Source organism: Coregonus clupeaformis, chromosome 33 (assembly GCF_020615455.1).
Source record: "Coregonus clupeaformis isolate EN_2021a chromosome 33, ASM2061545v1, whole genome shotgun sequence".
NCBI lineage: Eukaryota > Metazoa > Chordata > Actinopteri > Salmoniformes > Salmonidae > Coregonus > Coregonus clupeaformis.
This window is the reverse complement of record NC_059224.1, coordinates 28,455,847-28,474,872: the sequence shown is the minus strand read 5'-3', so window position 1 is coordinate 28,474,872 and position 19,026 is coordinate 28,455,847. Positions and strand designations below refer to the sequence as shown.

Below are 19,026 nucleotides of genomic sequence, written 5' to 3'. Positions count from 1 at the left end.
AGTGAGCATAACTGTTTGAAGGGATTGTTCATGAATTAGAGCTAAGACCATCTCAATATTTGTCAGTCTGATTGTTTTCTCTGATCTACTCATTTTCTCGGAGCTGATGAATATGAGTTGCTACGGCTTACAAACGGATCCATTAGGTGCTGCGCAGAAAAGGCATTGCTTCTCACCCAGCATTGCTCAGCAAGCTTGTTTTGCCATGACTATTCATTAGCTTTGTGTTCTGCTCTTAGGGATGGCATGACGGAGACTGTCACACATACACTCACAGTCCCTGGAGGATTTGCCAGGTTGCATGCTGACACCCAGGGGCTTTCTGCAGGGGCTTTCTGATGAAACTGGAGGGCCCTCTTGTCCCCCTCGTCTCCCAGCAGAGGACCCTCGTCTCCCCTCTGCCTGGCTGCTCTGAGATGTTCTTACCAGCAGCTTCTCGCTGAGTGGAACAAGGCTTTCTGCTTCAGCTGTAATCACCAGCGTAATCTCCTCTGATGGAAGCTGTGCTCGTGTCCTGAAGAAAAAGGCTGCAGTTAGAGGAAGCTGCTAGCAGGAAGGAGGGAGAACAAGGGGAGGACATGATAAATGGCGACATAGCAGGAACAAGTCTCTGCATTAATCTGGATGATAAGAGCTCCAGTGTGATTATGATGTGGAGCTACACTAAGAGGATGACAGATCCTATCCAATTCCTCTGGATTATGCCCGATTGTACTGCCATATTTTATCCTTCCCCATATACTGTCATATGTTGATGAGTTAATGATGATGACGATAATGACAATGATGATGAGTTGGATTCACAAGATAAAGCTTTTCTGTGTGTCAGTGTTTTTCTTTCAGATGACTGGTCTCAGTTGGAAGCAGACCGACAGACTCAGGGCCCTGTGGTGTGAGCTGGAGTACCCTCCGCCCTCTGTGGTGTGAGCTGGTGTACCCTCCGCCCTCTGTGGTGTGAGCTGGTGTACCCTCCTCCCTCTATGGTGTGAGCTGTAGTACCCTCCTACCTCTGTGGTGTGAGCTGGAGTACCCTCCTACCTCTGTGGTGTGAGCTGGAGTACCCTCCGCCCTCTGTGGTGTGAGCTGGAGTACCCTCCTCCATCTGTGGTACCATACCCTTCTCTCTATCACATCCATCAGCACCTCATTCCCGCTGTCCCAGCGACGGAGAAGAACCTCTCAAAAGACTTGGGTTCTTGCTGATTCACACATGGCTGCCATCACAAAGGAAGTGAAGTAGTGATGGGGAAAAAATCTTAACATATCAGGATATTATTTTTGATGTTATATCGTATCGTTTTGACTATCACAATATTATTTTTGCGATAGTGTGCTGTACCTGCACCAAAATGGCAGTATTTTTCCTTCATAGTTTATTCTCCATCTTCTTTTTAAATAGTGAGCCAATTTGTTTTCAGAACTTTCCATGACTGATCAAAACATATAGTGAGTAATATGTTTGGAACATCGAATCGCAATAAAATCACAGTATCGAATCGGAATACATATAGAATCGTGAGAATCGCATATATAATATCGGCACCAAAGTATCGTGATAATATCGTATCGTGAGGTCCCTGGCAATTCCCAGCCCTAGTGATAAGGCACTCTGAGTCAGTGGCTGTAAAGAGAAGCGTCTTACTGAAGCACATCGCTGTGTGAATTATGGATAAGGCCACTCTTGTATTGCCCACCGTAACCTCGTGTGTATCTATAGTTTCTCACACTTCTCTCTGAAGGCCGACTTCAACACAATCGCAGAATGTGACATGGTGTTAAAATGGAAAATGACACGAGATTGACAACACAAGGCATTGCTTTCACTGTGAGGCCTTGTATGCATATTGACCCGGAAATTTCTTGCAGGCGTAAGCCAGCTTGCATCTGACTAAAATTAACACACTTAGCTGGGCCACTACAGTGACATTGCCAATTACATTTTCATGCCAAAAGGGTTTGAAGGTTGATTTGCTTATTGAATGTTGTGAATTTTAGAAGGTTCTCTGCTCATGGCAGCTGGCCCTCCAAGCTGAAATGGGCTACCATTTGTCACATTTGCTTAGCTCTACCCATGGAGAGGGGCTCCATATTACATATAGGCCATCTTCAAACACCAACGTATCACTTCAGGCTACTTTTTTGAACCAAAGTCTTTTGAAAGATAACATCCATCAGTCCAACCCAGTGTTAAGCATTAAAGTTTCATCCAAGCTGAACCTGACCTGCGGCTATCAGGCAGGCAAAGACCTGGCTCCAAGGCTACCACCCTTTTCATCTGCCTTTTCTGGTATCAACCTTTAAAACGTTAAGGTTGACCCTTTTCTTTCTGTTAATCAATCAATCAATCTAGCGTTCAAATAGGCATATTCTTCTCTTCACCTCTCCCCTGCAACTCTTCCCCGTGTCCTTAGTGTACAAGAGAAAGTAGTGCACTATGTTTTCTGTCAATATACCTGGTAAAATAAAGGTTCATAAACAACTAAGGGGAGCCCTATAAAATCTGGTTTTAGAATTTGTTTGTTTTTCACTCTCAAAATTACAATTGTTCATAGAGAAACAACGAAATTTGATGTTCTGAGTCCATGTTAGGTCTGGAAGAAAACGAATGCATATAGATTTGAGTGTAAATCCCCTTTAAATGATTGAGGAATGTGCGTCTAATGTGACGGCCTAGCGACAGTTCTGTACTGCTGCTGTTCATTTCATAACAAAGTTTGCAAATAATAGATACAAGTGATATACAGTGGGGGAAAAAAGTATTTAGTCAGCCACCAATTGTGCAAGTTCTCCCACTTAAAAAGATGAGAGAGGCCTGTAATTTTCATCATAGGTACACGTCAACTATGACAGACAAAATGAGAAAATAAAATCCAGAAAATCACATTGTAGGATTTTTTATGAATTTATTTGCAAATTATGGTGGAAAATAAGTATTTGGTCAATAACAAAAGTTTCTCAATACTTTGTTATATACCCTTTGTTGGCCATGACACAGGTCAAACGTTTTCTGTAAGTCTTCACAAGGTTTTCAAACACTGTTGCTGGTATTTTGGCCCATTCCTCCATGCAGATCTCCTCTAGAGCAGTGATGTTTTGGGGCTGTCACTGGGCAACACAGACTTTCAACTCCCTCCAAAGATTTTCTATGGGGTTGAGATCTGGAGACTGGCTAGGCCACTCCAGGACCTTGAAATGCTTCTTACGAAGCCACTCCTTCGTTGCCCGGGCGGTGTGTTTGGGATCATTGTCATGCTGAAAGACCCAGCCACGTTTCATCTTCAATGCCCTTGCTGATGGAAGGAGGTTTTCACTCAAAATCTCACGATACATGGCCCCATTCATTCTTTCCTTTACACGGATCAGTCGTCCTGGTCCCTTTGCAGAAAAACAGCCCCAAAGCATGATGTTTCCACCCCCATGCTTCACAGTAGGTATGGTGTTCTTTGGATGCAACTCAGCATTCTTTGTCCTCCAAACACGACGAGTTGAGTTTTTACCAAAAAGTTCTATTTTGGTTTCATCCGACCATATGACATTCTCCCAATCCTCTTCTGGATCATCCAAATGCACTCTAGCAAACTTCAGACGGGCCTGGACATGTACTGGCTTAAGCAGGGGGACACATCTGGCACTGCAGGATTTGAGTCCCTGGCGGTGTAGTGTGTTACTGATGGTAGGCTTTGTTACTTTGGTCCCAGCTCTCTGCAGGTCATTCACTAGGTCCCCCCGTGTGGTTCTGGGATTTTTGCTCACCGTTCTTGTGATCATTTTGACCCCACAGGGTGAGATCTTGCGTGGAGCCCCAGATTGAGGGAGATTATCAGTGGTCTTGTATGTCTTCCATTTCCTAATAATTGCTACCACAGTTGATTTCTTCAAACCAATCTGCTTACCTATTGCAGATTCAGTCTTCCCAGCCTGGTGCAGGTCTACAATTTTGTTTCTGGTGTCCTTTGACAGCTCTTTGGTCTTGGCCATAGTGGAGTTGGGAGTGTGACTGTTTGAGGTTGTGGACAGGTGTCTTTTATACTGATAACAAGTTCAAACAGGTACCATTAATACAGGTAACGAGTGGAGGACAGAGGAGCCTCTTAAAGAAGAAGTTACAGGTCTGTGAGAGCCAGAAATCTTGCTTGTTTGTAGGTGACCAAATACTTATTTTCCACCATAATTTGCAAATAAATTCATAAAAAATCCTACAATGTGATTTTCTGGATTTTCTTTTCTCATTTTGTCTGTCATAGTTGACGTGTACCTATGATGAAAATTACAGGCCTCTCTCATCTTTTTAAGTGGGAGAACTTGCACAATTGGTGGCTGACTAAATACTTTTTTTCCCCACTGTACTTACTCATAATATACGTCTGTCAGGTAAGCCTGCTTTGCAGTTAACATTTAATTGAGAAGGTTTTGGGAAATGTATTTGTCAACCCACAAGACGGTTATCACATCAACTGGCTACACACAGAGTGATAGACAAACGCGCGGACCACACAGACAGACGGGGGCAATATTGCTGGAAATTAATTGGCAGAAATGGTGTTAGATTTGGCTTTTTAAGCTAATAGTGGCTAACCAGGAGTGGGATAATGTCAATGTTGTGTTGATTAGATAGTATCTGGGAGCGTGCAGTGTCTTGATACTTGTGAGATTTGTTTATGACAATTTGCAGTGGAATACTTGAAAATTGCATGTACTTTCAGAATTGTTTGGCGAGCTACTCATATGTACAGTGGGGAGAACAAGTATTTGATACACTGCCGATTTTGCAGGTTTTCCTACTTACAAAGCATGTAGAGGTCTGTAATTTTTATCATAGGTACTCTTCAACTGTGAGAGACGGAATCTAAAACAAAAATCCAGAAAATCACATTGTATGATTTTTAAGTAATTAATTTGCATTTTATTGCATGATATTTGATACATCATAAAAGCAGAACTTAATATTTGGTACAGAAACCTTTGTTTGCAATTACAGAGGTCATACGTTTCCTGTAGGTCTTGACCAGGTTTGCACACACTGCAGCAGGGATTTTGGCCCATTCCTCCATACAGACCTTCTCCAGATCCTTCAGGTTTCGAGGCTGTCGCTGGGCAATACGGACTTTCAGCTCCCTCCAAAGATTTTCTATTGGGTTCAGGTCTGGAGACTGGCTAGGCCACTCCAGGACCTTTAGATGCTTCTTACGGAGCCACTCCTTAGTTGCCCTGGCTGTGTGTTTCGGGTCGTTGTCATGCTGGAAGACCCAGCCACGACCCATCTTCATTGCTCTTACTGAGGGAAGGAGGTTGTTGGCCAAGATCTCGCGATGCATGGCCCCATCCATCCTCCCCTCAATACGGTGCAGTAGTCCTGTCCCCTTTGCAGAAAAGCATCCCCAAAGAATGATGTTTCCACCTCCATGCTTCACGGTTGGGATGGTGTTCTTGGGGTTGTTCTCATCCTTCTTCTTCCTCCAAACACGGCGAGTGGAGTTTAGACCAAAAAGCTCTATTTTTGTCTCATCAGACCACATGACCTTCTCCCATTCCTCATCTGGATCATCCAGATGGTCATTGGCAAACTTCAGATGGGCCTGGACATGCGCTGGCTTGAGCAGGGGGACCTTGCGTGCGCTGCAGGATTTTAATCCATGACGGCGTAGTGTGTTACTAATGGTTTTCTTTGAGACTGTGGTCCCAGCTCTCTTCAGGTCATTGACCAGGTCCTGCCGTGTAGTTCTGGGCTGATCCCTCACCTTCCTCATGATCATTGATGCCCCACGAGGTGAGATCTTGCATGGAGCCCCAGACCGAGGGTGATTGACCGTCATCTTGAACTTCTTCCATTTTCTAATAATTGTGCCAACAGTTATTGCCTTCTCACCAAGCTGCTTGCATATTGTCCTGTAGCCCATCCCAGCCTGCAGGTCTACAATTTTATCCCTGATGTCCTTACACAGCTCTCTGGTCTTGGCCATTGTGGAGAGGTTGGAGTCTGTTTGATTGAGTGTGTGGACAGGTGTCTTTTATACAGGTAACGAGTTCAAACAGGTGCAGTTAATACAGGGAATGAGTGGAGAACAGGAGGGCTTCTTAAAAAAAAACGAACAGGTCTGTGAGAGCCGGAATTCTTACTGGTTGGTAGGTGATCAAATACTTATGTCATGCAATAAAATGCAAATTAATTACTTAAAAATCATACAATGTGGTTTTCTGGATTTTTGTTTTAGATTCCGTCTCTTACAGTTGAAGTGTACCTATTAGGGGTGTAACGATCCATCTACTACATCGATGTATTGATTTATATTCCTATGATCCAACTACATCGATCTGTGCTCGGCGAGTTGGCCTTTTGGACAACATATATCAATCTAACATCGTTTTAAAATGTAATAAATCGATTGTATCGATACTAGGAAATAACCCATTGGATTTAAGCACGTCAGACTTTATATGGATGTTTTTTCTTAGCACTTTTAATGATAAGCAGCGCAAAGGCGCAAAGACAACAAAACATAGCATGGCGGACGACAGAGGAGAAGCCGACGAGCGAGAAATTATCAAGCCACCATTGCGGTCCTTACAAGAAACAGGAATCTAGGAAACTTCACCTGCACTGTCCAGTATCCAGGTATTTATTTCAGTCACACTGGTTGAATTTTTGGCTAAAAGGTTACTGAATCGATTTCAAGTCACTGATGGCACCCCTCATCTCTGAATTGCTGCTGGGCGCGCAATGTCAAGTATAGGCTATTTAATGGGGTCTCAAACAAATGATTCATTGCCTATAGGCTACGAAGTGCATGCTCGGAGAAGCACAGAGCAAAGTAATTTTTCTAAGAAAATTAACTTCCTTTCTGAGTCTCTTGCGCTGCTGGGATGGTGTAAATAAAACTAGGGTGCATTACAAACTGCAATGGATATTTCAATCCTGAGCCCTGGCCTGCTCTGCTCTTACTGATCAAAACTTTATTTTGTGCTGCCTAACCAATGCTGTGCTGTGTAGGCCTATAGTGGCGGCAGTTCATGAGGAGAGGTCAAAGGCTTCTTCCCTCCAAAATGTTTGATTAGGCCTATTCCCAAAAATGCTATATCTTGCGCGCAGACTAGCCTATGTTCTGTTCAGTTTGAGAAGGAGAGTGCGAAGACGAGAAGGATGACCGGAGGTCAACTTTGATAGCTTGCTACTTCTGTAATTGATTTGAATAAAAACAATGTTTCTTACCCATGATGTATTTAGCCAGATGCAAGTAACTTACATTGTGGTGCTGAAACTTGAAGCAGCAGCCACGGCAGAATCAGTCGGAAATCGACGGCTCATGGGGCTGAAAGTAGACAAATTTGAGTAGGTATAATTCATTTAAACCGTCTTCATTTTAATTAGACTTTACTAACAACGAGGGCTTTGTGTTGGAGCCTATTTCTTCCTACAGTGCATTCGGAAAGTATTCAGACCCCTTGACTTTTTCCACATTTTGTTACGTTACAGCCTTATTTTAAAATGGATTAAATTGTTTTTTTCCCCTCATCAAACTACACACACTACCCCATAATTTCAAAGCAAAAACTGGTTTTTCGAAAATTTTACTAATTTATAGAAAATAAAAAACTGAAATATCACATTTACATAAGTATTCAAACCCTTTACTCAGTACTTTGTTGAAGCACCTTTGGCAGCGATTACAGCCTCTAGTCTTCTTGGGTATGACGCTACAAGCTTGGCACGCCTGTATTTGGAGAGTTTCTCCCATTCTTCTCTGCAGATCCTCTCAAGCTCTGTTAGGTTGAATGGGGAGCGTTGTTGCACAGCTATTTTCAGATCGCTCCAGAGATGTTCAAATGGGTTCAAGTCCAGGCTCTGGCTGGACCACTCAAGGACATTCAGAGACTTATCCCGAAGCCACTCCTGCGTTGTCTTGGCTGTGTGGTTAGGGTCATTGTCCTGTTGGAAGGTAAACCTTCTCCCCAGTCTGAGGTCCTGAGCGCTATAGAGCAGGTTTTCATCAAGGATTTCTCTGTACTTTGCTCCATTCATCTTTACCTCGATCCTGACTAGACTCCCAGTCCTTGCCGCTGGAAAACATCCCCACAGCATGATGCTGCCACCACAATGCTTCACCGTAGGGATGGTGTCAGGTTCCCTCCAGACGTGACCCTTGGCATTCAGGAAAAATAGTTCAATCTTGGTTTCATCAGACCAGAGAATCTTGTTTCTCATGGTCTGAGAGTCCTTTAGGTAACTTTTGGCAAACTCCAAGTGGGCTGTCATGTGCCTTTTACTGAGGAGTGGCTTCCGTCTGGCCACTCTGCCATAAAGCCTGATTGGTGGAGTGCTGCAGAGATGGTTGTCCTTCTGGAAGGTTCTCCCATCTCCCCAGAGGAACTCTGGAGCTCTGTCAGAGTGACCATCGGGTTCTTTGTCACCTCCCTGACCAAGACCCTTCTCCCCCGATTGCTCACGTTGGCCGGGCGGCTAGCTCTAGGAAGAGTCTTGTTGGTTCCAAACTTCTTCCATTTAAGAATGACGGAGGCCGCTGTGTACTTGGGGACCTCCAATGCTGCAGAAATGTTTTGGCATCCTTCCCCAGATCTGTGCCTTGACACAATCCTGTCTCTGAGCTATACGGACAATTCCTTCGACCTCATGGCTTGGTTTTTGCACTGACATGCACTGTCAACTGTGGGACCTTATACAGTTGAAGTCGGAGGTTTACATACACTTAGGTTGGAGTCATTAAAACTGGTTTTTCAACCACTCCACACATTTCTTGTTAACAAACTATAATTTTGGCAAGTCGATTAGGACATATACTTTGTGCATGACACAAGTCATTTTTCCAACAATTGTTTACAGACAGATTATTTGACTTATAATTCACTGTATCACAATTCCAGTGTGTCAGAAGTTTACATACACTAAGTTGACTGTGCCTTTAAACAGCTTGGAAATTTTCAAAAAATGATGTCATGGCTTTAGAAGCTTCTGATAGGCTAATTGACATAATTTGAGTCAATTGGAGGTGTACCTGTGGATGTATTTCAAGGACTACCTTCAAACTCAGTGCCTCTTTGCTTGACATCATGGGAAAATCAAAAGAAATCAGCCAAGACCTCAGAAAAAATATTGTAGACCTCCACAAGTCTGGTTCATCCTTGGGAGCAATTTCCAAAAGCCTGAAGGTACCACGTTCATCTGTACAAACAATAGTACACAAGTATAAACACCATGGGACCACGCAGCCGTCATACCGCTCAGGAAGGAGACACGTTCTGTCTCCTAGAGATGAACGTACTTTGGTGCGAAAAGTGCAAATCAATCCCAGAACAACAGCAAAGGACCTTGTGAAGATGCTGGAGGAAACAGGGACAAAAGTATCTATATCCACAGTAAAACGAGTCCTATATCGACATAACCTGAAAGGCCGCTCAGCAAGGAAGAAGCCACTGCTCCAAAACCGCCATAAAAAATCCAGACTACGGTTTGCAACTGCACATGGAGACAAAGATTGTACTTTTTGGAGAAATGTCCTCTGGTCTGATGAAACAAAAATAGAAGTGTTTGGCCATAATGACCATCATTATGTTTGGAGGAAAAAGGGGGTTGCTTGCAAGCCGAAGAACACCATCACAACCGTGAAGCACGGGGGTGGCAGCATCATGCTGTGGGGGTGCTTTGCTGCAGGAGGTACTGGTGCACTTCACAAAATAGATGGTATCATGAGGAAGGAAAATTATGTGGATATATTGAAGCAACATCTCAAGACATCAGTCAGGAAGTTAAAGCTTGGTCGCAAATGGGTCTTCCAAATGGACAATAACCCCAAGCATAATTCCAAAGTTGTGGCAAAATGGCTTAAGGACCACAAAGTCAAGGTATTGGAGTGGCCATCACAAAGCCCTGACCTCAATCCTATAGAAAATGTGTGGGCAGAACTGAAAAGGCGGGTGCGAGCAAGGAGGCCTACAACCTGACTCCGTTACACCAGCTCTGACAGGAGGAAATGGCCAGAATTCACCCAACTTATTGTGGGAGCTAGTGGAAGGCTACCCGAAACGTTTGACCCAAGTTAAACAATTTAAAGGCAATGCTACCAAATACTAATTGACTGTATGTAAACTTCTGACCCACTGGGAATGTGATGAAAGAAAGGAAAGCTGAAATAAATCATTCTCTCTACTATTATTCTGACATTTCACATTCTTAAAATAAAGTGGTGATCCTAACTGACCTAAGACAGGGAATTATTACTAGGATTAAATGTCAGGAATTGTGAAAAACTGAGTTTAAATGTATTTGGCTAAGGTGTATGTAAACTTCCGACTTCAACTGTATAAACATGTGTGTTACTTTCCAAATCATGTCCAATCAATTGGATTTACCACTACCCTGGCGTTACAAGCGCCGTGCTCTACCAGCTGAGCTACAGAGGACCACCATATATACAGTATCTCACAAAAGTGAGTACACCCCTCACATTTTTGTAAATATTTGAGTATATCTTTTCATGTGACAACACTGAAGAAATGACACTTTACTACAATGTAAAGTAGTGAGTGTACATTTGCTGTCCCCTCAAAATAACACAACACACAGCCATTAATGTCTAAACCGCAGGCAACAAAAGTGAGTACACCCCTAAATGAAAATGTCCAAATTGGGCCCAAAGTGTCAATATTTTGTGTGGCCACCATCATTTTCCAGCACTGCCTTAACCCTCTTGGACATGGAGCTTCACAAGTTGCCACTGGAGTCATCTTCCACTCCTCCATGACGACATCACGGAGATGGTGGATGTTAGAGACCTTGCACTCCTCCACCTTCTGTTTGAGGATGCCCCACAGATGCTCAATAGGGTTTAGGTCTGGAGACATGCTTGGCCAGTCCATCACCTTTACCCTCAGCTTCTTTAGCAAGGCAGTGGTCGTCTTAGAGGTGTGTTTGGGGTCGTTATCATGTTGAAATACTGCCCTGCGGCCCAGTCTCCGAAGGGAGGGGATCATGCTCTGCTTCAGTATGTCACAGTACATGTTGGCATTCATGGTTCCCTCAATGAACTGTAGCTCCCCAGTGCCGGCAGCACTCATGCAGCCCCAGACCATGACACTCCCACCACCATGCTTGACTGTAGGCAAGACACACTTGTCTTTGTACTCCTCACCTGGTTGCCGCCACACACACTTGACACCATCTGAACCAAATAAGTTTATCTTGGTCTCATCAGACCACAGGACATGGTTCCATTAATCCATGTCGTTAGTCTGCTTGTCTTCAGCAAACTGTTTGCAGGCTTTCTTGTGCATCATCTTTAGAAGAGGCTTCCTTCTGGGACGACAGCCATGCAGACCAATTTGATACAGTGTGCGGCGTATGGTCTGAGCACTGACAGGCTGACCCCCCACCCCTTCAACCTCTGCAGCAATGCTGGCAGCACTCATACGTCTATTTCCCAAAGACAACCTCTGGATATGACGCTGAGCACGTGCACTCAACTTCTTTGGTCGACCATGGTGAGGCCTGTTCTGAGTGGAACCTGTCCTGTTAAACCGCTGTATGGTCTTGGCCACCGTGCTGCAGCTCAGTTTCAGGGTCTTGGCAATCTTCTTATAGCCCAGGCCATCTTTATGTAGAGCAACAATTCTTTTTTTCAGATCCTCAGAGTTCTTTGCAGTGACCAGTATGAGGGAGTGTGAGAGCGATGACACCAAATTTAACACACCTGCTCCCCATTCACACCTGAGATCTTGTAACACTAACGAGTCATATGACACCGGGGAGGGAAAATGGCTAATTGGGCCCAATTTGGACATTTTCACTTAGGGGTGTACTCACTTTTGTTGCCAGCGGTTTAGACATTAATGGCTGTGTGTTGAGTTATTTTGAGGGGACAGCAAATTTACACTCTTATACAAGCTGTACACTCACTACTTTACATTGTAGCAAAGTGTCATTTCTTCAGTGTTGTCACATGAAAATATATACTAAAATATTTACAAAAATGTGAGGGGTGTACTCACTTTTGTGAGATACTGTATATTGGTAAGAAATAGCAGATTTGCATCTCAAAAATATTTGCTTGTTTGGCTTCTTCAGGCATGGGAGGCGGGAAGATGGAATGGTAAGAAATCAGAGTGAGGGTGTGTGTGGGAAAACTGAGACTAGGTTTCCAACCAATATAGTTTTTTTTTTTTTTTTTGGGCTGGACGCCCAGGTGAGGACAGAGCAGGTCATAAATCAGTGTGTAAGGAGACGCAGTGCTCCACAGTGCTCTAACAAAGGCCTGGTTGTGACAAGGGGGTATGATGCAGGGTCATGCAGATCCCACCTCAGTGGGTGATGGATTCCCTCTCTGCTGTAGCCCCTGTATACCCCTCCCAGTCCCAGCATCATCTAGCTACATCAGCCCAGTCACTGAGGGGACCACCACACACACACACCACACTGCACGGTTAGCCCAGGCTAAATTACACCATCCTTTCCAATTACGGAGATGGAATACCTGATGCGCACACCATACCAATTACACCATACCATGAAACATCCATGTCTTCTTCACTGGAAAAGATAAACGGTTGAGTTTGATATTATTTAAAAGCTTACAAACAGTGTTGTCAAACTATTTGATTATTATATATATTTTTTAATAGTAATGTTTAAACCTGCTGTTGTTAGGTCATTTATCTAATCTACATTTTACATTTTAGTCATTTAGCAGACGCTCTTATCCAGAGCGACTTACAAATTGGTGCATTCAACTTATGATAGCTAGTGGGACAACCACCCAATATAAATCATATTTTTTTATTTATTTTTATGAGGGGAGGAGGAGGGGGGGTAGAAGGATTACTTTTATACTATTCCAGTTATTCCTTAAAGAGGTAGGGTTTCAAGTGTCTCCGGAAGGTGGTCAGTGACTCCACTGTCCTGGCGTCGTGAGGGAGCTTGTTCCACCATTGGTGCCAGAGCAGCGAATAGTTTTGACTGGGCTCAGCGGGAACTGTGCTTCCGTAGAGGTAGGGGGGCTAGCAGGCCAGAGGTGGTTGAACGTAGTGCCCTCGTTTGGGTGTAGGGTCTGATCAGAGCCTGAAGGTAAGGAGGTGCCGTTCCCCTCACAGCTCCGTAGGCAAGCACCATGGTGTTTTAGTAGATGCGAGCTTCAACTGGAAGCCAGTGGAGTGTGCGGAGGAGCGCGGTGACATGAGAGAACTTTGGAAGGTTGAACACCAGACGGGCTGCAGCGTTCTGGATAAGTTGTAGGGGTTTAATGGCACAGGCAGGGAGCCCAGCCAACAGCGAGTTGCAGTAATCTAGACGGGAGATGACAAGTGCCTGGATTAGGACCTGTGCCGCTTTCTGTGTAAGGTAGGGTCGTACTCTGCCAATGTTGTAGAGCATGAACCTGCAGGATCGGGTCACTGCTTTGATGTTAGCGGAGAACGACAGGGTGTTGTCCAGGATCACGCCAAGGTTCTTTGCACTCTGGGAGGAGGACACAATGGAGTTGTCAACCGTGATGGCGAGATCATGGAGCGGGCAGTCCTTCCCGGGAGGAAGAGCAGCTCCATCTTGCCGAGGTTCAGCTTGAGGTGGTGATCCGACATCCACACTGATATGTCCGCCAGACATGCAGAGATGCGATTCGCCACCTGGTTATCAGAAGGGGGAAAGGATAAAATGAATTGTGTGTCGTCTGCGTAGCAATGATAGGAGAGACTATGTGAGGATATGACAGAGCCAAGTGACTTGGTGTATAGAGAGAATAGGATAGGGCCTAGAACTGAGCCCTGGGGGACACCAGTGGTGAGAGCACGTGGTGCGGAGACAGATTCTCGCCACGCCACCTGGTAGGAGCGACCTGTCAGGTAGGACGCAATCCAAGAGTGAGCAGTGCCGGAGATGCCCAACTCGGAGGGGGTGGAGAGGAGGATCTGATGGTTCACAGTATCAAAGGCAGCAGATAGGTCTAGAAGGATAAGAGCAGAGGAGAGAGAGTTAGCTTTAGCAGTGCAGAGAACCTCCGTGACACAGAGAAGTGCAGTCTCAGTTGAATGACCAGTCTTGAAACCTGACTGGTTTGGATGAAGAAGGTAATTCTGAGAGAGATATCAGGAGAGTTGGCTAGAGACGGCACGCTCAAGAGTTTTGGAGAGAAAATAAAGAAGGGATACTGGTCTGTAGTTTTTGACATCGGAGGGATCGAGTAGGTTTTTTGAGGAGGGGTGCAACTCTCGCTCTCTTGAAGACTCGCTCTCTAACAACTCTAACATACGTAGGCCTACCTTAGCTGTCACAACAAACTTTCAATGGTTTATTCTCCAACTTTCTGTTTCTGTATTAAGGAAACCACCATGTCCTCCCCAAGATGAATAACCAAATGTGTCGCATAGCTGCATAGCAGGTTTGACTAGACGTTAGGGCTAGTTTGCACAGGCATATTTACATTATAAACAAAGTTGCCCCAGGTTACCATACTCATTCATGACATTTCCCCTTAGTTTTCTAAAATAGGCCTCAGTGAAGTGGTGACAACGTCCTCCCTCAGAACAATGAGCGATGTCACTGTGTGTATGGGTTTGGTATTCTGAGCACACCTTTGTTTTGTGTGATATCAGCGAGATATTACAGCGTGACTTTGACGCCTTTTACGTGAAGTTTGTTTTTGTCCAAACAATGTATCATTGTCTGACAACGCCTCAAAGGCTCTCAGCCCCATGAGATTCAATTTGCCACCATTTGTGCCACTCCCTGCTAACGATGTGAGAACTCTATTAGCAAGTGTCATCAGTCAATTAAATGCTCAAGAGTCTCTGCTCCAGAGAGGAGCTCCATTCTAAAGTATGAGATATGAAGAGAGAGAGCAGGTGATAAATGAAGGCTCTGAGACACGAGCTGCCGTCCCATGAATGCTGTTCACACATCCATCACCAGGCTCTTATGTACTGGGGAAATGTATTTAGCTTGTTCATGGGCCGGCCATCGTACTTAAAGGGATACTTCAGGATTTTGGCAATGGTGCCCTTTATCTGCTTCCCCAGAGTCAGATGAACTCGTGGATACCATTTGTGTCTGTGTCCAGTATGAAGGAAGTTAGAGGTCGTTTTGTGAGCCAATGCTAACTAGCGTTAGCGCAATGAGTGGAAGTCTATGGGTACTGCTAGCATGCTAGTAGTTACTTCCAGTCATTGCGCTGACACAAAAATGGTGCCCATGAGTTCATCTTACTCTGGGGAAGTAGATAAAGGGCATCATTGCCAAAATCCCGAAGTATCCCTTTAATTGATTTCCCCAGAAAAATGTAAAATGATGTCCTCCTTAAGTCATTTCTGGATTTCTAAATGGAAACTTGGGAAAGTGTTCTTCCATCAAACGTTTAAAAATTACCAACTGGGATCCAGGTCATCCTTATTTTTAAACAGCCTTCACATGTTTTTCATTTACTCAAATCTGTCATCTTACATTCACAATTGACCAAGATCTCAAGAGCCCTTTATTATAAGATTAAAGGCTGGTTCATAACATGTCATAGAAATTCATTTTAATTGGAAGCTTAGAGTGAGAAGACTGCGTTTGACAGATCAGACAAATCTGGCTTTGATATTCTGTATTCTGCTTCTTACTATTCAAGTCACTTGATGGCTTGCTGTGTATTTTAGGTACATGCACACACAATCGCATGCAAACAAAAACGCACGCGCACGTGAACACATTCGCAAAAACACGCACCTTTTCACACAGCATGCTCTGGCTTGTCCCAGTAATGGGATGAGGATGCTCCCCTCTCCACTCCTCCTTTCCACTGTATTTTATAATGGGGGAAGCAGGCACACACTCTAGCCATGGAGCAGGAAGGAAGCCTGCCGGGCTGGCAGACAATGGGTGGCAGGCACGAAATGTCATTCCCTCATCTCTCTCACAGAGTCCAAATGGAGTGAGGGATTAATGGAAAAACAGGAAAGGGAAATGAGGCCAGGTGACAAAAGGATGGCCAGTGGAAACGTGTTTAGTCAAGCCTGCAATGACCTTCTTGCTACTCTTCCTTTTTGTGGCCCACATACACATTAGTTGACAGACACGCAGGCAGGCCTACAGCACCGATTGTTAAGTTTCGGGGGCGTTCAATCTACATTAAAGCTTTTAGCTGTAATCCTACCTTTTTTAAGGAAATAAAAACACCTTCAGTTACCACATTCTCTTTTTTCTTTCATTTGAAGAAAGCTGTATAGGTGTAAGTGAATGGGAAAGTGCTTTAGACGTGTTATTGAGTTTATTTTCGATAACGCTGTGCACTAAAAGCTTTGCTGACTGTTTGTCTCTTTGACTGCCTGCCTGGCTGGTGCGCTTCCTTCATCCTCCCCTCCTTTTGAACGTGTGACGTAAAGGAGGAGAAATATCGGCCCTCCAAGCGAGTGTGGAGAGTTGGCAGGGGTTCTCTCCTTAGCGCTTGGTAACCCGAGCAGGGTTTGATAATTAAAGCATAAAAGGACTGGAGCTGTCAGTAATCAATGCAGAAGAAAAGTACTCCTCTTTTTATTGAGACTGATAAATGCTTCCTCTGTCACCATCTGTTGAATAAAAGGTTTACCTCCGAACACATCACACAACATCTGCACTTCCATTAGCTACTCTTGTGTTACTCTAACTGATTCTAACACCTGTTAATGTTCATATTAGACCTAGTTTAGTTGGGGAGCTGAGCTCAAACAGTGTGAGGTTGCGTGGGTCTGACTTAACCAAACAATATGGGCTTAGCAGCTTGTAGCTTAGGTCAGGCTTCAACCCTTAATGATTTGGTTGATGTGTGTGAATTGGTTTATGGTTCTAACAAAAGCAGCAACAATAGAACTTGTTTTCATGCAATACGTGATCATCTCATGTTTGGATGGAACAACCATCTCTACCCCACCCCGAACCTTCACTGGAGAATAAATTGCATCCAGGCTACATTTCTTTATAGCTCAGTAATTTCATGAATCTTGTTGCTCTTATCTAAATGACGCGGAAGAGGGTCTTTTTGGCTGCACAGCATCAGACTTATGGCCATGGAACTCTGTCAAGGGGGTATAATGTCAGTTTGTATTTTTGAAAAACGAAATAGCCCCTTTTTCTCCCCAATTTCGTGATATCCAATTGCGATCCAATTACGATCTTGTCTCATCGCTGCAACGCCCCAATGAGCTCGGGAGAGGCGAAGGTCGAGTCATGTGTCTTCCGAAACATGACCCGCCAAACCGCGCACCTTAACACCTGCCCAGTACAACTGCCGACACGAGTCAGCGTGCATGCGCCCGGCCTGCCACAAGGAGTCGCTAGGGCGCCACGGGACAAGGACATCCCGGGCCTCCCCTAACCTGGACGACACTGGGCCAATTATGCGCCGTCTCATGGGTCTCCCGGTCTCGGCCGGCTGTGACACAGCCTGGGATCGAACCCGGCCCCGGGTCTGTAGTGATGCCTCTAGCACTGCGATGCAGTGCCTTAGACCGCTGCGGCACTCGGGAGGCCCGGTATAATGTAATCTGATAGGTAATGAAGTAAGGTCTGGTGGCCAAGAGCCTTCCGAAAGCATTAGCCCACCGTGAAAAAACTCACACTAATATACTCACTCCTCTGTTCCGACTCTCTCTGCCACATCCTCCTCAACCAGGTAGAAACCTGACGGTATATCCAAAGGTTCTCTGTAATATTTGCATTGGTTCATATGCATGACGTCTCGCACTGAGATAAATGGAGGTTGCCTGAAGCAATATTCCACCGCAGCAGGAGATATGCCCCGCTCTTTGAATAAAACAGCACACTTACAGTTACAACACCCAGCTGCCCTGGAGATTTTAACCTCTGGTCCTAATGCTAGAACACTGACTCTGACTGTGCTGTTCTACCAATACAATACGTTGCTATGAGAGGAAAATATGATATGAGTCCTCAAGGCTTTGTTTTGTTTGCCTTCCCAGGAAGCATAAAGGGAGCCACCATCGTGGATGCCCTGGACACCCTATACGTCATGGAGATGTATGAGGACTTTGAGATGGCCACAGAGTGGGTGGAGAAGAACCTGGACTTCAACGTGGTGAGTAGAACTATATAACATAGAACCCCCTTGTCTGCTAGCTATTCAGCCACTGACATGCTCAAGGACAGGAGATCTAGAATCTGATTGGTTAGGCAAGCCCCACTGTAATCAGTAGGAATAGAATACAGAACCACCCAAGGCATTTTAATGCAGGAAAACTGAAATCCGTCTTACCTCATTTCTATCAGCATGTCACCTGTGCAACTAGAGAAAAAAAAACTCTATCCTCCTGATTCCTGCTTACAAGTAAAAACTCAAACAGGAAGTACCAGTGACACACTCAATTCTGAAGTGGTCCGATGTAGCAGATGCTAAACTACAGGACTGTTTTGCTAGCACAGACTGGATTATGTTCCGGGATTCATCCGATGGCATTGAGGAGTTTACCACATCAGTCACCGGCTTCATTAATAAGTGCATCGACGACGTTGTCCCCACAGTGACCGTATTTGCATATCCCAACCAGAAGCCATGGAATACAGGCAACATCCACACTGAGCTAAAGGCTAGAGCTGCCCCTTTCAAGGAGCGGGACACTAACCCGGGCGTATATAAGAAATCCCGCTACGCCCTCCGACGAACCCTCAAACAGGCAAAGCGTCACTACAGGACTAAGATAGAGTCCTACTACACCGGCTCTGATGCTTGTTGAATGTGGCAGGGCTTGCAAACTATCACCGATTACAAAGGGAAACCCAGCCATGAGCTGCCCAGTGACACGAGCCTACCAGTCAAGCTAAATGCTTTCTATGCTCGCTTTTAGGCAAGCAACGCTGAACCATCTGTGAGAACACCAGCTGTTCTGGACGACTGTGTGATCACGCTCTCCGTAGTCAATATGAGTAACATCTTTAAACAAGTTAACATTCACAAGGACGTGTACTCGGAGCGTGCGCTGACCATCTGGCAAGTCTATTCACTGACATTTTCAACCTCTCCCTGGCCCAGTCTGCAATGCCTACATGTTTCAAGCAGA

General features: G+C 44.8%; 1 protein-coding gene across 2 annotated transcripts in view; it reads left to right on the top strand.

Moving 5' to 3' along the window:
- The window catches only part of LOC121548951 (mannosyl-oligosaccharide 1,2-alpha-mannosidase IA), a 183,965-nt gene that overhangs the window by 59,463 nt on the left and 105,476 nt on the right, over positions 1-19,026 (top strand). For both annotated transcript variants that reach the window (XM_041860637.2, XM_041860638.1), the window contains exon 3: positions 17,932-18,047. In XM_041860637.2, the coding sequence (XP_041716571.2) occupies positions 17,932-18,047 (116 nt within the window). The remainder of the gene's footprint in view (positions 1-17,931; positions 18,048-19,026) is intronic.